At 39.1% G+C, this 23,547-nt stretch overlaps 1 protein-coding gene across 1 annotated transcript in view; it reads right to left on the reverse strand.

Moving 5' to 3' along the window:
- The window catches only part of LOC125648395 (uncharacterized), a 113,690-nt gene that overhangs the window by 41,672 nt on the left and 48,471 nt on the right, over nucleotides 1–23,547 (reverse strand). The window contains exons 30-50 of the mRNA XM_048875446.2: nucleotides 23,235–23,349; nucleotides 22,202–22,341; nucleotides 21,586–21,697; nucleotides 14,425–20,897; nucleotides 14,181–14,295; nucleotides 12,920–13,107; nucleotides 11,172–11,286; nucleotides 10,329–10,468; nucleotides 10,054–10,098; nucleotides 9,636–9,747; nucleotides 9,052–9,167; nucleotides 8,872–8,931; nucleotides 7,278–7,392; nucleotides 5,826–6,061; nucleotides 5,546–5,660; nucleotides 5,268–5,404; nucleotides 4,319–4,433; nucleotides 3,876–4,024; nucleotides 3,516–3,630; nucleotides 1,077–1,207; nucleotides 381–495 (exon numbers count right to left, since the gene is read on the reverse strand). Of these exons, the coding sequence (XP_048731403.2) occupies nucleotides 381–495; nucleotides 1,077–1,207; nucleotides 3,516–3,630; nucleotides 3,876–4,024; nucleotides 4,319–4,433; nucleotides 5,268–5,404; nucleotides 5,546–5,660; nucleotides 5,826–6,061; nucleotides 7,278–7,392; nucleotides 8,872–8,931; nucleotides 9,052–9,167; nucleotides 9,636–9,747; nucleotides 10,054–10,098; nucleotides 10,329–10,468; nucleotides 11,172–11,286; nucleotides 12,920–13,107; nucleotides 14,181–14,295; nucleotides 14,425–20,897; nucleotides 21,586–21,697; nucleotides 22,202–22,341; nucleotides 23,235–23,349 (8,959 nt within the window). The remainder of the gene's footprint in view (nucleotides 1–380; nucleotides 496–1,076; nucleotides 1,208–3,515; nucleotides 3,631–3,875; nucleotides 4,025–4,318; nucleotides 4,434–5,267; nucleotides 5,405–5,545; nucleotides 5,661–5,825; nucleotides 6,062–7,277; nucleotides 7,393–8,871; nucleotides 8,932–9,051; nucleotides 9,168–9,635; nucleotides 9,748–10,053; nucleotides 10,099–10,328; nucleotides 10,469–11,171; nucleotides 11,287–12,919; nucleotides 13,108–14,180; nucleotides 14,296–14,424; nucleotides 20,898–21,585; nucleotides 21,698–22,201; nucleotides 22,342–23,234; nucleotides 23,350–23,547) is intronic.

Here is a 23,547-nt window from a genome sequence, read left to right on the forward strand (position 1 = left end):
TTTTACATAGTCAACATCCCATCACATCCAATTTATACTGACAAATAAATTGATGTTACATGGATATCGACAGTTTCATTGAACGTCAGCCTTTCAAAAATTCTTTGTTTGTTATTCTCATTAGGTCAAATGTTGTCTGATGCATTTTACACTGATGGTTAGACCATTATTCTTCATACTGATTCTGACTACAGATTGCGTCCTATCATGACAGAGGGTCACAAGGAGATGCTTACTCCTCCTAGGCAGCTGATCCTACCTCTGCCGTGCCCAGAGGTCCGTGTTTGCCCTGTTCTTCATTTTGTATTCTTTATAGGAGTTACGAGATTGGTCACTGTTCATTATCACTTTCATCTTTTCATACAAATAGTTGTGATTACCTGTCTTGGCAATTGATTTGTCCACTCTTAGCATCATCACATCTGCAAGTCCTATCACATCCCATGCGTAATACCTGGCCTTGCTTGACGATGACCCCATTGTACAAACAGAATTCTGACAAGAGAGAAACAAGTAAAACTTATACACCACAAATATCAATGTTGCATGTTTTTTCAAACACTGTAACATTACTATATACTAAAGACATTTAAGAAATAAATTTCATTTTTGGAAATACATATGGGTATGAACTGCATTTCACACCAGACTTCATATCAATACTTCATGAATTAAAAATATGCTGGTGTGAAATGTCACAGTTCATGTCTTCTTGAAAACGAAATTTATTTCTATATTTACATTCTACTTTCATTTTTGTAGGAATTCACAAGTGTTAGAATAAACGTTCTATATTTATCAAGATTCATACGGACATTATTTACAACTGCATCACATTCATGAAGAAATGGCTATCATTACAATTTGTAAAGATATTAAAAGCAAAAGCATTGGAAGAGTAAATATATATATATACATGAACTACATTTCTAAAAATAATATATAGCCCATTCTTGTCCAATACATTTGATTTCTTTCAAATTTCATAAAATGAAAAAATAATCAATTAGGTCACTGGTATCACTTTGGAGGAGAATAGGTGGACTACTTAGTGTTTTTAATGCAACACTGGTTACCTGTCAGTGGAGGGGGAGGGGTTTTGCCTGGTGCAGGGGTAGGGTTCACACAGTTTGGCTTTCTACAGCAAGGGTTGGCAGGGTCAATCTCCAGTCGACATGATGATGGTAGGCTGGGGTATTTCTTACACCTTAAAAAGGTACAGCCAATGATGAAGCACAGCTAAATTTAATATGCTATACAATTAAAACTAGAACTGTATGTCCAAACTGGACATATATATCCAGAGCAGGGCACATTCAAAATGCCTATCTTTACGTCTTTATTTGTGATTCTACAAATCCATGCACTAGAAAGTAATTAGAAAGGCAAAAACATGGAATTGCTATGACATTAACCTTAAATAATTGACCTTGAATGATGGTTATGCCAACACTTCAGGCCAGTGGTGTGCAGATGCTGAATGACATGTAAATTCTAAACACTCAGAAATTTCAGGTCACCATTACACATCATTGTTTATTTCCCTCCACATGATCAGGGCAATGTTATCAGAAACATCAGGTCACCATTACACATCATTGTTTATTTCCCTACACATGATCAGGACAATGTTATCAGAAACATCAGGTCGTCATTACACATCATTGTTTATTTCCCTACACATGATCAGAAACATCAGGTCACCATTACACATCATTGTTTATTTCCCTACACATGATCAGAAACATCAGGTCACCATTACACATCATTGTTTATTTCCCTACACATGATCAGAAACATCAGGTCACCATTACACATCATTGTTTATTTCCCTACACATGATCAGGGCAATGTTATCAGAAACATCAGGTCGTCATTACACATCTGATTCATTGTTTATTTCCCTATACATGATCAGAAACATCAGGTCACCATTACACATCATTGTTTATTTCCCTACACATGATCAGGACAATGTTATCAGAAACATCAGGTCGTCATTACACATCATTGTTTATTTCCCTACACATGATCAGAAACATCAGGTCGTCATTACACATCATTGTTTATTTCCCTACACATGATCAGAAACATCAGGTCACCATTACACATCATTGTTTATTTCCCTACACATGATCAGGACAATGTTATCAGAAACATCAGGTCGTCATTACACATCATTGTTTATTTCCCTACACATGATCAGAAACATCAGGTCGTCATTACACATCATTGTTTATTTCCCTACACATGATCAGAAACATCAGGTCACCATTACACATCATTGTTTATTTCCCTACACATGATCAGGACAATGTTATCAGAAACATCAGGTCGTCATTACACATCATTGTTTATTTCCCTACACATGATCAGAAACATCAGGTCGTCATTACACATCATTGTTTATTTCCCTACACATGATCAGAAACATCAGGTCATCATTACACATCATTGTTTATTTCCCTACACATGATCAGGGCAATGTTATCAGAAACATCAGGTCGTCATTACACATCTGATTCATTGTTTATTTCCCTATACATGATCAGAAACATCAGGTCACCATTACACATCATTGTTTATTTCCCTACACATGATCAGGACAATGTTATCAGAAACATCAGGTCGTCATTACACATCATTGTTTATTTCCCTACACATGATCAGAAACATCAGGTCGTCATTACACATCATTGTTTATTTCCCTACACATGATCAGAAACATCAGGTCATCATTACACATCATTGTTTATTTCCCTCCACATGATCAGGACAATGTTATCAGAAACATCAGGTCGTCATTACACATCATTGTTTATTTCCCTACACATGATCAGGACAATGTTATCAGAAACATCAGGTCGTCATTACACATCATTGTTTATTTCCCTACACATGATCAGAAACATCAGGTCATCATTACACATCATTGTTTATTTCCCTACACATGATCAGAAACATCAGGTCATCATTACACATCATTGTTTATTTCCCTCCACATGATCAGGGCAATGTTATCAGAAACATCAGGTCGTCATTACACATCATTGTTTATTTCCCTCCACATGATCAGGGCAATGTTATCAGAAACATCAGGTCATCATTACACATCATTGTTTATTTCCCTACACATGATCAGGACAATGTTATCTTCCTCCATGTATTATATCAAGAAAGCGTTATCATCCACCGACAAGAATTTCCTAATATATATGTTACCAGTTTTCAACCAGTAGACTCAAGTATCTTATTCTGAGTAAGTCATTTAAACTAAGAGAACATCAAAAATTCAACAAACTACAAATTGATGGGTTAGAAAGGGCCCTGCTTTATATCTGAAAATCGAAAGCAGTCTTCCTCTTCCTATATCATAAGTATTATGTATAACATTTATGAAAATCTTCCCAAGAAGACTTCAATTATCACGTGTTATAGAAAGTGCTGACAGACAAACAGACAAATTACATAAGGGCACCTGCCATACGGCGGGGTCCTATCTAACAAAACCATACTTGTCAGAGCATTTGTATCTGCCATTGGTGACGTCCTCGCAAACACAGTCATAGGAGCAGCCATCCCTCCATCTCTGGCCTTGCTGGTAAAGGGATCCTTTGTAATAGCATGCATCTACACAAAAATTAACATTAAAGTATCACTTCCTGAGATACATGTAACTTTCCCTCTTTCAGTTGCATTGGCGTGACCAGTTTTCATTTTCAGTACTTGTACATACATCAATATGGAATACTTGTATATGTATTTGTTTTGAAGAAAATGTCTGACGAATATCTCGTAACACGAAAATATGGAAACTTGAACAACACCCCTGTTGACGACATGAAGTAATTGGATTCAGAGCAGTAAAAACTTACTGGTTACAGAGGGAGGATGGCCAGTTCCAGTAATGCTTCCCTGTACACCAGCTGTCACATTACCACACTGTGGTGCCTGGCAACAAGTGGGGTCATTGGGGTCAGCCACCATGACACAGGAACTTGGAATATTGTCATATTTAGGACATCTGTAAAACATTGAAATGGATGTACATAATACACAGGGCCTACACAAATTATAATAGAAATTGAAGCCACCAATCAAACTACCGGGTCAGCACACCCAATACTCATTACAATATCATAACCTTTCAATGTAAAAAATATTTGGTTTATAAACTTTATGTTTAATTCCAAAACAAAAGTCTTCGATATTTTTTTGAAAGCCTTAACATGTCACAATGTACAGAGACAAATTCATTATTACTGCATCAAGCATAACTATCTATCTGTAAGTACTTGTATAAAGTCATTATAACTACCTGTCAGTACATGTGTAGAGTCCCTGTTTAGCGTCATCACACACACAATTCTTGTCACATTTGTCCGACCATTTCTGCCCCTGGGTATAAGCCTTGCCATTGTAAATGCATGCATCTACAGAACAGGACAACATAAATTATCTAATATATTTAGTCACATTCTCAAATAAATTTTCACCCTACTTGGAGAGGCTGTAAGTACACTGCCCACCATAAATTAGTATAAACTCACAAAAATAAGTTACTTGCACATAAAAAAGTGGGTTACATCATAGATACAGATCTTTCGATGCAAAATACATAACTCTTACATATAAATAGATGATGTTAGGCTTTCAACTTTTTGTATTCTTATTAGAATACTTTAATTTCCTGAATTTTTGAATCTCTAAAAAGAGATATTATGCAAACCTTAACTTGAAACCGTTTCAATCTAATTACCTGTACATATTATTGTGTATTTAATGTGTACTTTTATAAGATCCTTTGATTTTTCACCTTAAATAAATTAATATCACAATTCAATAGAATATGCCAAAAATATTGAATGTCCATTATTGTTTCACATATATTGAAGTTGTACCCTTAACTGATTATCTTACTGATATAAATTGAAAGTTATTAAATTATTTCAGATGTCATGAGTGCAGAAGTTTTGTTCATGAATTTAGTGGCAGAGCAGAACACTTCTTTTTTAGATACACACTAGTACCTTGTTCTTAGTCTTACCTTTAGGTGTGGGTGAAGGTGTTGGACCTTGTTCTTAGTCTTACCTTTAGGTGTGGGTGAAGGTGTTGGACCTTGTTTTTAGTCTTACCTTTAGGTGTGGGTGAAGGTGTTGGACCTTGTTCTTAGTCTTACCTTTAGGTGTGGGTGAAGGTGTTGGACCTTGTTCTTAGTCTTACCTTTAGGTGTGGGTGAAGGTGTTGGACCTTGTTCTTGGTCTTACCTTTAGGTGTGGGTGAAGGTGTTGGGCCTTGCGGGCCTGGTGTGGGAATACTAGGACAGGTTGGTACCTTACAGCACTGGTCATTCGGGTCAGTTGTCATGAAGCAGGACTGTGGCAAAGTAGCAAACCTTCGACATCTGATAAACAATGCAGAAAAAAAATTCTCCAATAACTTTACATGATTTGTTTTATCTTTTTACACCTCATTTTTTTATGAACATTTCAATATCAAGAGAATAATGACTCCTGAATTTAGAAACTGATTGAGAATCAGTGACCTTTCAGTACAAGTGTAGGCTCCTGATGCCTCGTCAATACATTCACACTGGTAGCTACAGGCATCATCCCAAGTGTCCCCTTTGTGGTATTTCTTGCCTTTGTATTCACAGAAACCTACAACAAACAAAAGCCTATCTTCACATGAATGTAAAAATTATGAAACACTCTGTGGATGACATCTCGACAAATTACATATATAATATGAAAGACATGCTAACAGGGAATCACTGGAGAGATGTTTACATGTACTGTACATGTTTTATAAGACAAATTCCCTACCAATATATTGACCAATTCCAGTGTTGGGGTCAGTTTTTGGTCCAGTTCCAGAAATAATTCCTGGTGCCAGGGTAGGGACCGGGTAGGTTGGGCTGGGAGAGACTCCAGGAGCAATAGTCGGCCGGACATTTGGCGACGGGGTGGGAACATTGGGGCAGTCTGGCACTTTACAGCAAGCATCCTTTGGATCTACTACCATTGTGCATCCATCAGGAAGATTGTTAAATGATGGACATCTGAAGGAGTAAGAGATGTACAAAGAGCTCCTGAAATTTGTTTTCAGCAAATAATCTTGAATTGTTTGGAAACATCTGCATTTACATATACATGGATTTTAATCAATATTAATTCATACTTTTTTTTTAGTTCCTCAAAACATTGAGAGACCAGTGTGTTAAAAATTGCTTTGATTCACTGATATATCATCTCCTCTCTGACTCCAAGTTTACTAATACTTAATGTATTTATTACTTCGTCAAACAAAAGGTCGCCAAAAAAAACCAAACACTTTACTGTATCATAAACATGTAAATCCCCATCAATGCAATGTGATGTGCAATTATACAATTTTGGAGATCATCAGCTCTTCTGTGGTGATGATACATTTAGTATTCCCTTAAAAACTTAGTGGATACAGAAGTAGGTACAGAGTATATACATACAGTATAAATTAATCATGTGTAGATAAGGATAATAATTATGAAAACATGGATTTTATACAAGTGGCATAAACTTTATAATTGCCAATATATGAATGTCATGGTATACATTTGTAACCCCCCCCCCCCCCCCCTACTTGTGTACAAAAATCTTTTGTATATCTCATCTCATGCAAAGAGTTCAACTAAGGGAAACAACTCATAGATAACTCAGAAATCATGCATATCTGAGAGATATTTAGACATCAATTCTATTGTACTTATTAAGTCATATCCATGTACAATTATGGATAAACATATGAAATGTAAATGGTGCACAAGAAATGCTATTGTAGGGTGCATGAGATGATACAATGGAGACAGGAGAACTTGATGCTAGATGTAAATTTCAAAGTTAGTCAGTTGAGTTTTACACCCTGAAGCAGCATATACCCCCCCCCCCCCCCCTATCTGAAGTGTTAAGTGATAAATCTACATACAGACCATCCCCAATCTGAAGTGTTAAGTGATAAATCTACATGCAGACCATCCCCAATCTGAAGTGTTAAGTGATAAATCTACATGCAGACCATCCCCAATCTGAAGTGTTAAGTGATAAATCTACATGCAGATCATCCCCAATCTTAATTGATCTTTGTAAAATATTTTTTTGCATTACAAATGTTCTAATTAAACAAATCCTCTAAAATCTGTTGTGTAAATCCGTTACAGTAAAAGACGATCTCAATGTCACAAAGCATTGTTTTCCTGTTCATTACATTTGTTCTGATTATGAGAACTGTTGTTTGCAGACCTGTCATAGCAGGAGTAATAGTTGGTCTGGGCATCGTCACAGCGACATGTCTGACTGCAGCCCCTGTTCCACGTATCACCCTGGTTGTAGGGCACACCATTGTACACACAGAATGCTGTTCAAGAACAAGTGACGTGTCAGTCTAATAATACACACATATTTTCTCCGTTTTGAAACTGTTAGGTCTTTCAATAGTTCTCAAAATCAAGTGATTTATGAAGCATATACATGTACTGAAAGAAGTAGGTACAGTTTCTAAAGTCATTTGGCCCAAAATATCGATGATTTCACTTGGGGCTCAAACCCTGGCATTCAAATAAGGAATAGATTAGCAAACCCAAAATTTGCTCAGTTTGATCAGCAAAATGATTTGTGTCATATGACGAGAGCTTGAAGTTGGCATAAAATTGCAAAAAATGCCATTTTCAATGAAAATATCCACAAATTCAGGTGGTTTTCCTTTCAGAAAACATAGAGCGCATGCGTCGAGCAAATTCATATTCAAGCATGTTTTTCATCTTAAAATAATACACAATATATATCATTTTCATTTTCCTCGACAAATGCGCACATCTTTTCCTGAGAAATAATCTATATGAAATTTTACAGTTTTCAGGCTTATTTTTAGAAAAAGGCGGGAAATGTCTTATTCATGATGTCATAATGCTATCCATTTAGGAATATCATTCTGATTTTGTTGACACAGTATAACTGGCATATATTTTACTTTCTTTAAATGCTGATTAAGGTTAATTCCAGACACATTTTATAGACAGAAATTTTTTGGGCCTTTTTATGTATACAATCGTACCTTGTTCTTTAGAAAGAGATAAAATGTTTAACTGTGAAAATAATAGGTTTACAGTGCTAACATTGGGGCGAGCACAGTCGGTGTATACTTTTATGTATAGATTTTTCCATAACAGGCACATAGAATCAGAAAATTCTGAAGTTATCCGGATGCAGACTGACAGCGTTTTGTAGCAGGTTGAAGTCACCTGGATATTTAAATTTATTTGACATTGTGTAATTCCGTAATGTTATCTACATGTTGGAAAAACCTAAATGTACCATTTGAGGCCTCAGTGCTAGGTAATGGAAAAATTTTGCTGTGCTGATGCATTCTGGCAATGTCTTGCATAAGTAACGTGACTCAAATGAAAAAGAAAATGAGGGTAAACAATGAAGCCCAAACTTTGGATTTTAAACTAATTCTCTCATTTACACGTGTTACCAAGAGAGCTAGCTTTGGATTTTGAACTAATTCTCTCATTTACACGTGTTACCATTAGAGCTTTGGATTTTGAACTAATTCTCTCATTTACACGTGTTACCATTAGAGCTCACTGCGCTCGCTATAACATTAATTAAAAACTGGAGATTCCATCAGATTCTTATTTTCACTATCTTTGTGATGTTTGACATCATCTGATGTGCCAGATTGGAGTGTAATGGGTTTAAACTGCTGAATGCTAAACTTACCCAGTGGTGTTGGTCTTGGTGTGTAATGAGTTTACATTGCTGAATGCTAAACTTACCCAGTAGTGTTGGTCTTGGTGTGTAATGAGTTTACATTGCTGAATGCTAAACTTACCCAGTGGTGTTGGTCCTGGTGGTGTCATGCCAGGACTGGGGGTGGGTGTAAGCGTTGGAGCTGCAAAGATCATTATGAATTACCACAGAATCTTTCTGACAATAAACTTTGTAAATACAATGTACTGTATTCTTGTAACAAATATAAGAAATCAATAGTCTCAAAATAAGCTGGACTGACCAGTGGATGGAGTGCTTGGTGGATTGAGGAAGTCACACTTTGGCTTGTAACAGCACACATCCTTCTCATCTCTCTGGAGCTGGCACTGAGGAGGAATGATGGGATAGGTTGGGCACCTGTACAATAAAACATACATGTCGTTATTCCTGAAGCAAACAATCTGATAAACAAAAATGCTTTTTTTTTTTCAATCCCAGACTTTCAAAAACAAGATCATGTTTGTGAAAATGCTCTAAAGCATGGCCAGCTTAATTTGTGGCAAATAATTACCGTGACCAATCACACAGCTTTTAACTTTGACCACCAGCGCACAAAGCATGAGGTCTTTATATTGTATAGTTAAAAATTTACGACCAAGGTTAAATTCGATGATGACAAACAATGAAAGTCTGACACTCAGATCTTGGGGAACCTAACAAAGCAAGAAAGCACAAACACTATTGCTTGTGGTCCAATCACTTGAATGACACTTTTCTGAATACCAATGCAATTTACAATTACAAGAGACGCAATACAAAATCTCATTACCAGCATGATCAAATCCACAATTGTCGAATTTTTAAACACATTGATACAAACCATACCTTTGTGAACACTTGTACTTTCCAGCCATTCCATCAATACATTCACAGTTATAGTCACAGCCATCCTGCCATTTCTGTCCATCATTGTAGAATTTACCCTTGTAGAAGCAACCTATTAAAAAAACTCATTTTCACAATTCCCAGGTTTTTATTTGCACAATTGATACATTGAGCACCATTCTTTTTCTGCAACTACTGTTTAAGTGTGGGACCATGTTTTATAGCTTTTGCAATTTTCTGGTATTTAGCAGTTCTTTGTTATTTTCTGGTATTTAGCAGTTCTTTGTCATTTTCTGGTATTTAGCAGTTCTTTGTCATTTTCTGGTATTTAGTAGCAGTTTGGTTCTATACATTACTAAATGAAGACAAAATTCACACGGTGAAAGTAAAACCCATCAATTCCAATCAATTCTCTCACCTGGAGTAGGCGTCGTTGGTACTTTACCACCACCTGTCACCACACCTGTACATACAAAACAATCCATCAATGCCTCGATACATCCTACCAGTCTTGGACATTTCTTTTCTCACAAATTTTTCATTGACTGTCAAATCATTCTTCATATATTAACTAATACTACAAGAGTTCTGGTCTTTTCACTGTCATTTTCCCTGTGTATCAAACCTAATATCATTTTTAAATAGCACACGTTTTTAGAGGCAAAATAGATGAATTTTGAGATTTAATCTGACCTGTGACCCCAGTAATTGTGATGGTGCCATTGGTTGGGTTGGGTGGTACTGTGATACACTGAGGAACCTCACAACACTCTGGATCCTTAGGATCAGCAACCAACGTACACTGTGAGGGGATGTTTGTGTATGTGGTACATCTGAAAATCACATACAAAAAATTGTAATGCATCTGGATATTAATGGAAAAGCTTACCACCTGTGTCACTGTTACAAATGAAAAGTGCCATGTCTACTCAAATGATTTTCAGCAAATATTGCACAAATAGTCCACATTCTTCTAATGTCTAATGATTTCTATCTAGTTGGTGTGTACATGAAGTATTAATGATAAATGCATGTAGCTATATGTTGACCATCTATTATCGTACAACAGGTTGTTTTTGCGTATCACAAATTTTGCCAAAATTCCAAAACACTGATATTTTTTATTTGCATAGTTCTTAGTTTGCGATTCTCCAAGTTACAAATTAATTGACACTTGACAGATTTCAATTTTGTACAGAACAAACATTACTGTTACATGTGTTGTCACTCAACAAGTTAACAGATGCATGTACAGAGTGAAAATTAATGCCTGACCACCGTTTAACATAATTAATTCTACATCCGAGGTGGTGAGTTTCTACTCACTGAGTTATTCTTATTTTGTAAGATATGGTACACAATTGGTGTAAATTTCATGTGAATTTAATCACTTGCGATTCAAAAATACTCCCAAAGAAAGCGAAAATTGGATTATCTGGTGGGGGGGGGGGGGGGGGGGGGATGTTATACGGTATTACATGCACCACCCTTTTCTTTAATTTTATGCAAATAAGTTTCCCACAAGTCAATGCACACCTGTCATCACATCTATAGTATCCCGACTTGGCATCTTCACAGATGCATGCTTTGCTGCACCCATCAAACCACTTCTGTCCTTGTGCATAAGGAATGCCATTATGGACACACATGTCTGTAAATAAAGATGTTCAAACTTACACTTATGCATACCTAATAACACAATAAATAGATGTTTTCTGGTACCATACATATCAGGATCAGACAATTTTCAATGTACGAATTAGAAAACTGAAAATCTTGTTTGTATGTACTACAACATCATTAAAACAAAGCTGACTTCAGTTTAGTAATGTTAAAATTATGAATCATAATTAAAAAGTAAATACTTTTTTATCTTCAAGCAATAATTGATTTTTTCCATAACTGATCTTGGGTCAGAATGTGATTTACGAACAAAATCTGGAGATTTTCATACATAATTTGGTTACTGAAAACAAAAAACATGTCCCTTGAATACTTGAAATCAAATGAAAATAAAGACAATGTTTGAAGCACAGTAATTAGATGATCATGCTTGGAAGTGACTCCAAGAATGTTTTTTTTTTTTTTAAATTCATTCATTATCTCATTAAGAGAGAGATTGGGTTTGAGGCAATATACATACTGATACATTTACCCTGTCCATGAACCACATTATACAATATTGTTATACCCCTATAAAACAGCTCCTTTATAACTCCTTATGAAAAAAGTCCAACATTTTGACTGTTCTGGCGACTGTTGGACTGGGATCTGTTAAAAAAGACTGTTGACCGATGACATCATATGGCGCTAACTCGAGTTATCTTTTCATTTCATTTGGATAAAGAGAAATGGCGGATGCACATTTTGCGACAGCAACGGAAGATGAAATTCAATTAATTGTTCAAAGTAGGGACAGCAAGAACAAAAAAGAATTAATTGTTCATCATTTTCTAGAATCAATTGTATACAATGAAGTTTACTTATTTCTATTTTATTCTTGTTAAAGCTGTTATGCGCAAGTCATGTGATTGTTAGTCTGCTGACTTGTTTATACGTAACGGCGCTGTTCACTGATTTGACTGATGATGAAATACAGAATTTATTAGATGAAAAGTAGAGCAGATGCATGAAAAATGATAATTAATTAGGGTATTGGGCATGTTTTCTTTTTTAAACTAGTGGAATTAGTGATGAATGTACATAATCACACTGTCCTGTTTAATGTCAACAAAACATGTGCATCTAGTAAAACAACCTAAGAAATGAAGGTGTATAACAAAACAGTCATTGACTGGGTCCTCGGACAACAGCTGTTTTGTTTGACCCTCGAACGGAACTGTTGCCCTCAGCCTTGACTTCGGGCAACAGATCCGTTCTTGGGTCAAACAAAACAGCTGTTGTCCTCGAGCACAGTCAATTACTGTATACTGTTATACAATACTGTTACACAATATAATGGTACCATGTAAACGATTTCACAGAAAAGTCATAGTGCACATAATCTGCAACAGTTTCGGATAAAAAAAACAAAATTTCATCCTAATTTCTCAATTACAATCTTCAATTCCTCTCCAATTATTCTGATAAATCAAATCTCCTGTTTTCAGCAAATTCCCTCACTACTTAAAGTTGTGCTAAACCCAATGTTTATCTTCATAAAATCAGTTTATTTCAATATAGTACAATTGTGAGAGCATTTTCATGTAATCTGTGTCAATTTTTCAGCAGCAACTTCTCATTACTTTCGCTTGACTTTTAATAAACCATCCCCACAATCATACCTTTTATCTTTGGAGCAGGTGTTGATGTTGTTACTGGTAATGGGGTTAGGGTGGGGAACAGACCAGGGGTGGGGGGTGTCACTGGGGCTGGGGTGGGGGTATCAAAACACTCTGGAATCTTGCAGCATGGATCTTTTGGATCTACCACCAATCTGCAGTTGCTTGGGACATCCAGGTACGTTGGACATCTATTGGATAGAAGAAACATGTTTGGTAATTCACGTCAAATTCTATTATCAAATTAAAACGGGTTTTTTTTTTTTTGTTCCATTTGTTTTAAACAATTAGTTATTATTGCTACTTTTGAAACTGCTACAAATGAACTAGTAACAAACAATATTAACACACATTTTAAATTCATATTTAATTAATACCTCTATATAGTGCACAAATAAAAATAATGTATAAAGCACTATATCATATATATTACTAATTCATGCATTTACCCTCATAAAAATAGCAATAATTAAGGATTCATCATCACCATCATTTCATTATTAAATCACGTTCTGTAATATATAAAACTACATCATCTAATTCATCCAACTCATGCATTTGAGAGGGGGAAAATGATAATAAAAAAATTAAATGAATCGCATACATCTCTCAATTATTTTTTTAATAAAGTGAATTACAAGAATTTCTTTAATAAGAAATTAGGGAAGTAGAATTAAATAAGAATATTTAAAACCAGGTTTTCTCATGAACTTAGAACATATATATTTAAGTGTTTGGTATCATTGTCTCAATAAGCTGAAAAACAATTTCATGAAAATTTGTTTTTCAGAAAATGAAACCCATTTTTTTTAAACACCACTTTTGTATCAAGTTTATTTTGTCCATGGACTGTTTTCACACCTACAAGGAGTCCAAGAGCCACAGTAATTATCAGCACTTTTCAGTACCGACAGGATTTTCCTCAGCACTTATCAGAACCCACAGTTCAGTTTATTTCGGTCAAACAGACAAAAAGGAGAACAGACAGTATTATTGATTTTCAAAATAAACATAATGCTTTCTTAGAGATACATTTTACCAAATCTTTAGAAGACATGAGTTCACAAAAACTTTTAGTGTTTGGAGCAGAACAATATTCTATATCTAAAAAATCTCTACGCAATTTGCACAATGCTTTACATTCCAGAATATAATGACACAATAATTATAATACTACAGTACAAATGACAGTCCCAACAATATAAATGTCATTAATTATCAGACCTCAGGGGTACCCAAGTCACTGAGGATACTCTTCACATACCTTTCTTTACACCTGTACCGGCCGATATGCATGTCTATACATTCACACAACAACTGGCAGCCATCCTCCCATTTTTCACCTTGTCCATAGGCCACTCCATGGTACAGACACACACCTGTCAAGTTGAATATTAGTAAATATTAACACTTCAATATATGAAATGAGCTTACTTTCAACTACAATTCTGTCATACATTCATTCTTCATTCTAAAGTTACATGTATCTTGAAGTTAAATCAACTTACTTCCATTTCCACCGACTCCAATACCAGAAATCACTCCAGATACAGCGGTGGGAACAGGAAGAGGTGTAGGTGATAAGCCTGGTGCAGGAGTGGGGAACAGGTAAGGGGGGTAGGTTAGCCCTGGGGCAGGAGTGGGTTCCAAACCAGGAGGAAAGGTATACCCAGGTAATGGAGTCAGGTAGTGGTAAGGGGGTATCAAGGTCTGGCCCGGACCCAAAGTTTTACCTGGTTCTAGAGTGGGCAATTTAAATGGTGTGGGGAATGCATGTGGGGCATATGTCATTCCTGGGGCTGGGGTTGGACGCATGTTGGGGGCATATGTTAGTCCAGGTGAAGGTGTCAGATATATACCTGGTGGAATCAAAGTCTGACCAAAACCAAGTGTCTGTCCTGGGGCTAGGGTTGGAGGTTTGTATGGTGTTGGGAATAGTTCTGGAGCATATGTGAGACCAGGTGCTGGTGTGGGCCTGGCATTAGGAGCATAGGTCATACCAGGGGCAGGTGTCAGATATATGTTTGGAGGGATAAGGGTCTGATGTGGTCCTAAAGTCTGACCTGGGGCAAGTGTGGGTAGTTTAAATGGTGTTGGGAACAGATAGGGTGCATAAGTCATGTGAGGCCCTGGGGTGGGATGTGCATTTGGTGCATATGTAGCACCTGGGTAAGGTGTCAGATATATTCCTGGAGGTATAAGCGTTTGTCCTGGAGCTAGGGTCTGGCCTGGGGCCAGAGTTGGGAATTTGAAAGGAGTTGGAAAGACATGAGGAGCATAGGTCATACCTGGTCCTGGAGTAGGTCTAGCATTAGGAGCGTACGTCAGTCCTGGTGAAGGTGTCAGGTAGATTCCAGGTGGTATGAGAGTTTGACCTGGTGCTAATGTAAAACCTGGAGCAAGTGTGGGCAACTTAAATGGGGTTGGGAATAGCTCAGGGGCATAGGTCATTCCTGGTGCTGGAGTTGGTCTCATATTTGGGGCATATGTCATCCCTGGCGCTGGTGTCAGGTACACATGAGGTGGAATGAGAGTTTGCCCTGGTGCTAAAGTCTGTCCAGGGGCCAGTGTTGGAGGCATATACGGTGTTGGGAAGACATGTGGGGCATATGTCATTCCTGGACCTGGTGTTGGTCTTGCATTTGGTGCATATGTTTGGAAAGGTCCAGGGGTAAGGTAAATACCTGGGGGTATAAGAGTCTGTCCAGGTGCCAAAGTCTGACCGGGTGCTAATGTTGGGACCTTAAATGGAGTTGGAAACAAGTATGGGGCATACGTCTGTCCTGGTGCAGGAGTGGGTCGCTTGTTAGGGGCATATGTCATACCTGGAGCTGGGGTCAAATAGAAATGAGGGATGAGTGTCTGACCTGGTCCGAGAGTTTGTCCAGGGGCCAAAGTCGGTGGCATGTACGGTGTTGGGAACACATGTGGGGCATATGTCATTCCTGGAGCTGGAGTGGGTCTCTTGTCTGGGGCATAAGTGTAGCCAGGTGCAGGTGTCAAGTAGATACCTGGTGGAATCAAAGTCTGTCCAGGTGCCAATGTCTGCCCTGGGGCAAGTGTTGGTAGTTTATATGGAGTTGGGAAAAGGTTAGGAGCATAGGTCTGTCCTGGTGCTGGAGTTGGTCTCATGTTTGGAGCATATGTCCTTCCTGGAGCTGGAGTCAGGTAATATGGTGGTATCAGTGTTTGTCCAGGGGCCAGTGTTTGTCCAGGGGCCAGTGTTGGTGGCATGTATGGAGTGGGGAACACATGTGGGGCATATGTCATTCCTGGACCAGGTGTAGGTCTGAGATTTGGTGCATATGTCTGGCCAGGTGAGGGGGTTAGATAAATACCTGGAGGAATCAATGTCTTTCCTGGAGCCAATGTTTGCCCTGGTGCAAGGGTTGGAAGTTTAAAGGGTGTAGGGAACACATGTGGAGCATATGTCTGTCCTGGAGCAGGGGTTGGCTGCATGTTTGGAGCATAGGTTTGATATGGTCCTGGAGTCAGATAGATACCTGGTGGAATGAGAGTCTGACCTGGTGCTAAAGTCTGTCCAGGGGCCAGTGTTGGTGGCATGTATGGTGTTGGGAACACATGTGGAGCATATGTCAAGCCTGGACCGGGTGTTGGTCTCTGATTTGGTGCATATGTAGAGAAGGGAGCTGGAGTAAGGTAGATTCCTGGAGGAATCAATGTCTGTCCTGGAGCGAATGTTTGGCCAGGAGCAAGTGTAGGAATCTTAAATGGAGTTGGGAACAACTCTGGTCTGTAAGTCTGTCCTGGTGCTGGCGTAGGTAATGCATTAGGAGCATATGTCCTTCCTGGACCTGGGGTCAGGTAGAATGGAGGCACCAATGTCTGACCTGGTGCAAGAGTCTGTCCAGGAGCCAGTGTGGGTGGTAAATATGGTGTAGGGAACACATGTGGGGCATATGTCATTCCAGGTCCAGGTGTTGGTTGATAGCCTGGAGCATATGTCTGGTACGGACCGGGAGTCAGGTATATTCCTGGAGGAATGAGAGTCTGTCCTGGAGCCAAGGTTTGTCCGGGAGCCAGAGTAGGTATCTTGAATGGTGTTGGGAAAAGTTCTGGTGCATATGTCATTCCTGGTGCTGGGGTTGGGTGTTTATCTGGTGCATATGTCATACCTGGAGCAGGTGTGAGGTATATATGTGGGACAAGTGTTTGACCAGGTTTAAGAGTTTGTCCAGGTGCTAATGTTGGAGGCTTATATGGTGTTGGGAATACATGTGGAGCAAATGTCAACCCTGGACCTGGTGTGGGTCTGGCATTTGGTGCGTAAGTTGATCCTGGAGCTGGAGTCAGGAAAATTCCTGGGGGAATCAATGTCTGACCTGGAGCTATAGTTTGCCCTGGTGCCAAGGTTGGAATCTTGAAAGGTGTTGGAAACAACTCAGGTGCATAAGTCTGTCCTGGAGCTGGTGTTGGATGAGCATTAGGAGCATAGGTCATACCTGGAGCTGGCGTCAGATACATATGTGGTGGGATGAGGGTTTGACCTGGAGCAAATGTCTGCCCAGGGGCTAAAGTAGGTGGCATATAAGGTGTTGGGAAGAGATAAGGAGCGTATGTTAGCCCTGGACCTGGAGTGGGTCTCTTGTCTGGTGCATATGTCATACCTGGAGCAGGTGTGAGATAAAGGTGAGGTGGAACAAATGTCAGACCTGGATAGACTGGTTGTCCTGGTGCTAGTGTTGGCAAAATCAGTGGTGTTGGGAAGACATGTGGGGCATATGTCATTCCTGGTCCTGGTGTGGGTCTGGCATTTGGTGCGTAAGTTGATCCTGGGGCTGGAGTCAAGTAAATACCTGGGGGTATCAGAGTTTGGCTAGGGGCCAGCGTCTGACCTGGAGCAAGGGTTGGAATCTTAAAAGGAGTTGGGAATAATTCTGGTGCGTATGTCTGTCCTGGTGCTGGAGTTGGTCTCTTATCTGGAGCATATGTTAGTCCAGGTCCTGGAGTGATGTAGAAATGGGGAATCAATGTCTGTCCAGGAGCGAGGGTCTGGCCAGGGGCAAGGGTTGGTAGAAAGTAAGGTGTTGGGAATAATTCTGGAGCATAAGTCAATCCAGGTCCTGGTGTTGGGTGTTGGTTTGGTGCATAGGTTTGTCCTGGAGCTGGTGTGAGATAAATACTTGGTGGGATAAGTGTCTGTCCTGGAGCTAATGTTTGTCCCGGTGCAAGAGTTGGCAGCTTTAAAGGAGTTGGGAAGACATGTGGGGCATATGTCATTCCTGGTCCTGGTGTGGGTCTGGCATTTGGTGCATAAGTTGATCCTGGGGCTGGAGTCAAGTAAATACCTGGAGGTATCAGAGTTTGGCTAGGGGCCAGCGTCTGACCTGGAGCAAGGGTTGGAATCTTAAAAGGAGTTGGGAATAACTCAGGTGCATAAGTCTGTCCTGGAGCTGGTGTTGGATGAGCATTAGGAGCATAGGTCATACCTGGAGCTGGCGTCAGATACATATGTGGTGGGATGAGGGTTTGACCTGGTGCTAAAGTCTGTCCAGGGGCCAGTGTTGGTGGCATGTATGGAGTGGGGAATACATGTGGAGCATATGTCAAGCCTGGTCCAGGTGTTGGTCTGAGATTTGGTAGATAAGTGGAAAATGGTCCAGGTGTCAGATAAATTCCAGGTGGAATAAGTGTTTGACCAGGTGCAAGAGTTTGACCTGGAGCAAGAGTGGGTATCTTGAACGGGGTTGGGAACAAATTTGGAGCATATGTTTGTCCTGGTGCAGGAGTGGGTCGCTTGTTAGGGGCATATGTCATACCTGGAGCTGGAGTAAGGTAGTAATGGGGAGGTACCAATGTTTGACCAGGGCCTAAAGTCTGACCAGGGGCCAGTGTTGGTGGCATATATGGAGTAGGGAACACATGTGGGGCATATGTCATTCCTGGAGCTGGCGTTGGTTGCAACCAAGGGGCATATGTCTGATATGGCCCTGGGGTCAGATATATACCTGGAGGAATCAAAGTCTGTCCAGGTGCCAATGTCTGCCCTGGGGCAAGTGTTGGTAGTTTATATGGAGTTGGGAAAAGGTTAGGAGCATAGGTCTGTCCTGGTGCTGGAGTTGGTCTCATGTTTGGAGCATATGTCCTTCCTGGAGCTGGAGTCAGGTAATATGGTGGTATCAGTGTTTGTCCAGGGGCCAGTGTTTGTCCAGGGGCCAGTGTTGGTGGCATGTATGGAGTGGGGAACACATGTGGGGCATATGTCATTCCTGGACCAGGTGTAGGTCTGAGATTTGGTGCATATGTCTGGCCAGGTGAGGGGGTTAGATAAATACCTGGAGGAATCAATGTCTTTCCTGGAGCCAATGTTTGCCCTGGTGCAAGGGTTGGAAGTTTAAAGGGTGTAGGGAACACATGTGGAGCATATGTCTGTCCTGGAGCAGGGGTTGGCTGCATGTTTGGAGCATAGGTTTGATATGGTCCTGGAGTCAGATAGATACCTGGTGGAATGAGAGTCTGACCTGGTGCTAAAGTCTGTCCAGGGGCCAGTGTTGGTGGCATGTATGGTGTTGGGAACACATGTGGAGCATATGTCAAGCCTGGACCGGGTGTTGGTCTCTGATTTGGTGCATATGTAGAGAAGGGAGCTGGAGTAAGGTAGATTCCTGGAGGAATCAATGTCTGTCCTGGAGCGAATGTTTGGCCAGGAGCAAGTGTAGGAATCTTAAATGGAGTTGGGAACAACTCTGGTCTGTAAGTCTGTCCTGGTGCTGGCGTAGGTAATGCATTAGGAGCATATGTCCTTCCTGGACCTGGGGTCAGGTAGAATGGAGGCACCAATGTCTGACCTGGTGCAAGAGTCTGTCCAGGAGCCAGTGTGGGTGGTAAATATGGTGTAGGGAACACATGTGGGGCATATGTCATTCCAGGTCCAGGTGTTGGTTGATAGCCTGGAGCATATGTCTGGTACGGACCGGGAGTCAGGTATATTCCTGGAGGAATGAGAGTCTGTCCTGGAGCCAAGGTTTGTCCGGGAGCCAGAGTAGGTGGTTTGTATGGTGTTGGGAAAAGATTTGGTGCATATGTCATTCCTGGTGCTGGGGTTGGGCGTTTATCTGGTGCATATGTCATACCTGGGGCTGGGGTTAGATAAAACTGTGGAATTAATGTTTGACCTGGAGCAAGAGTTTGTCCAGGTGCTAATGTTGGAGGCTTATATGGTGTTGGGAACACATGTGGAGCATATGTCAAGCCTGGGCCTGGAGTGGGTCTGGCATTTGGAGCATATGTCTGTCCTGGTGAGGGTGTAAGATATATTCCAGGGGGAATCAATGTCTGACCTGGAGCTAATGTTTGTCCTGGGGCTAAGGTAGGGATTTTGAATGGTGTTGGAAATAATTCAGGAGCATACGTTTGACCAGGTCCTGGAGTCGGTCTCTTGTCTGGAGCATATGTCATGCCTGGAGCTGGGGTCAGGTAGAAGGGTGGTATCAGAGTTTGACCTGGAGCTAAGGTCTGATTAGGTCCCAAAGTTGGCAACTTGAAGGGAGTGGGGAAAACATGAGGAGCATATGTCATTCCTGGGGCTGGAGTAGGTCTGGCATTTGGAGCATAGGTCAACCCAGGGGCAGGAGTTAAATAAATTCCAGGTGGAATTAGTGTTTGTCCAGGTGATAATGTTTGACCAGGAGCCAAAGTTGGTAACTTGAATGGTGTTGGAAACAATTCTGGGGCATATGTAAGCCCTGGACCTGGGGTTGGATGCTTGTCAGGAGCATATGTTAGACCTGGAGCTGGCGTAATGTAAAAATGTGGAGGTATAAATGTCTGGCCAGGATGAATGGGTACCCCTGGTGATACTGTCGGAGGAATAAATGGAGATGGTGGAATGGTCTGTGGAGCAGGAGTTGGGGGTGGCTTTGGTGCACTGGTTGGACTACAGAGTGGACGTTTACAGCAGGAGTCTCTGGGATCTGTCTCCATTGGGCAATCAGCTGGTAAATTATCGTACCTTGGACACCTGGGCAAAAATTTCAATTGCATATAAATTTCTAAACGAGAAAAGGTTTCTGCTGTTCTAATCAACTGTACTAGCACTTAACATTTCCATATTTTAATTTTCAATCATGATGGCAACACCTGCACATTTATATAGTAAAACATCACTATTTTTTGAGATCTAAAATTGCTACTGTATGTATATGTACCTATCATTACATTTGTAACAGTCTGTACCTATCATTACATTTGTAACAGTCTGTAGTTGTCTTTACATTTGTAACGGTCTGTAGTTGTCATTACATTTGTAACAGTCTTTACCTCATATTACATTTGTAACAGTCTGTATCTATCATCACATTTGTAACAGCCTGAACTTGTTACATCCATAACAGTCTGTAACTATTGTTACATCTGTAATAGTTCCTACCTGTCATTACATCTGTAATAGTTCCTACCTGTCGTTACATCTGTAATAGTTCCTACCTGTCGTTACATCTGTAATAGTTCCTACCTGTCATTACATCTGTAATAGTTCCTACCTGTCGTTACATCTGTAATAGTTCCTACCTGTCATTACATCTGTAATAGTTCCTACCTGTCATTACATCTGTAATAGTTCCTACCTGTCGTTACATCTGTAATAGTTCCTACCTGTCATTACATCTGTAACAGTTCCTACCTGTCGTTACATCTGTAATAGTTCCTACCTGTCGTTACATCTGTAATAGCCCTTCTCTGCATCTTCACATGTACAGGTGAGATCACAACCATCAGCCCAGGATTCACCCTCTTTAAACAATGCCCCATTGTATACACAGTCTACAAACAGCATACAGAAAATAACAATATCATTATCAATGGCACTGCCTCATTATAAAAATAGTGCAATCATATATTCATCAAATTCAGTGTGTTTATCTTTTATGAAAGAACTTGTTATATGCACTAAATATAAAAGTTTCTTCTCATTTAATATTAAAAAATTATGAATATGTTTGAATTCAAATTTTTTTTTTATTTTTGGTTAAAGACTGATAAAAAAGTTATGAAAATGTTCCATTGGGGGGGGGGGGGATTTACAGACCAATGATAAACAATATGCCATATCTAATAATCAATTCTTCAATCATGCAAAATTAATGTCACCCTCTACAAAAATTAAAAAAAAAGAAGACAATGTCACCTTTTGAGAGAAGCCAAAATCATGTCACCTTCAATGCCATATAGTTGCTTGTACCACATTTGTAGTGAAGCATTGACCATTATATTTGGTCCATTATCCTCAGTTGTTAAATGAGTAAATGACAATGTGTGATAACTTACGTGGAACAGGCTTAGGTGTGACACCTGAGCTAGGAGCAACTGTTGTCTTGCTAAGATCACATACTTTCTTCATACAACAGGGATTCAGAATGTCCCTCTCCAAATGACAGTTATCGTCCAGCTTGGAAAACTTGGAACATCTGAAATAAATTCCTTTTTTTTAACATAATAATCTTAAAAGTTGTACAATAAAATACATTTCATTGATTAAACACTATACATTAATCCTGATTTAGGCAGATATAGTACCCATTTTAAAGGACCAAAACTAGTAAGTTGTAAGAACCTTTTCCCAATTCTTTTGATTATTACAAATAAATATGTTCAAAACAAAGCCCCAGCAAGCACTAGCATAAAATTTTAATTTCCTTTAAAGGGACTGGTGCACGATTTATGATAAAGATATTTTTCATTTTTGATGTTAAACATTAAAAATATAACTCATTTAATGTTGACAGCCAAAATTTTGACCTTCTGAATGCAAGAATGAAAGCAATATACATGTATTAGCCTTAAATCTGTGTAATGTAAACAAAGACTCAAGTCTTTATATGTAAACAAACAAACAAGTAAAATATTGATTTTGTAATATAATGCATCTTAATTTTGCATAGTCACAAATTTTAACTTTTAGATGACACATTTTACCCCAAAAAATGATTGAAATGTGAAAGATATAATAAACTTAGATCGATATCCATTTCTTCTGAAAATTTCGTGAACAATAGCATACCGCAATCTTTGTTTACAAAACAAATAATAAACTCTCTATAATGAGCTTCTGTGATAATGTATAACCTTAATTTTCATGTGGAATCTTTCAACCACATTAGAAGCTAGATTTTGATCATTAAAAGTGAAAAACAAAATTTTGGGAAAAATCGTGAATCAGTCCCTTTAAAAATCACTGGAAACACATTTTTCATGAAATGTTAATAATGCATAAATTCTCAACCCTATAAAGACCAATTCAGAGTACTTAGGTAATAAGAAAAATTTGACAACAATACTAAGTTTACATTGTTAACCCAACCTTTCTGTACACCGATAGATTCCTGCCTTAGCATCAACACACACACAGCTGTAATCACATCCATCCTGCCATTTCTGATCTTGCTGGTACTGTTTGCCTTTGTAGACGCAAACCTCTGAAGGAGAAAAATTTATAGTATCTAAATATTAATCAATTACTGAACTCCCAAAAGCAATGCCAAAATTCTTAGCTTTACAGCATCAGCAAAATACAGTTTAACGGATATTCTCTGTAGTTGGAAATTTTTGTGATTTTATCCATAACTGGTAGCAAGTCATATTCTGCATTTCCAATTTATCTGGTTGCATTATAC

The sequence above is a fragment of the Ostrea edulis genome, chromosome 1, assembly GCF_947568905.1.
Source record: "Ostrea edulis chromosome 1, xbOstEdul1.1, whole genome shotgun sequence".
Taxonomy (NCBI): domain Eukaryota; kingdom Metazoa; phylum Mollusca; class Bivalvia; order Ostreida; family Ostreidae; genus Ostrea; species Ostrea edulis.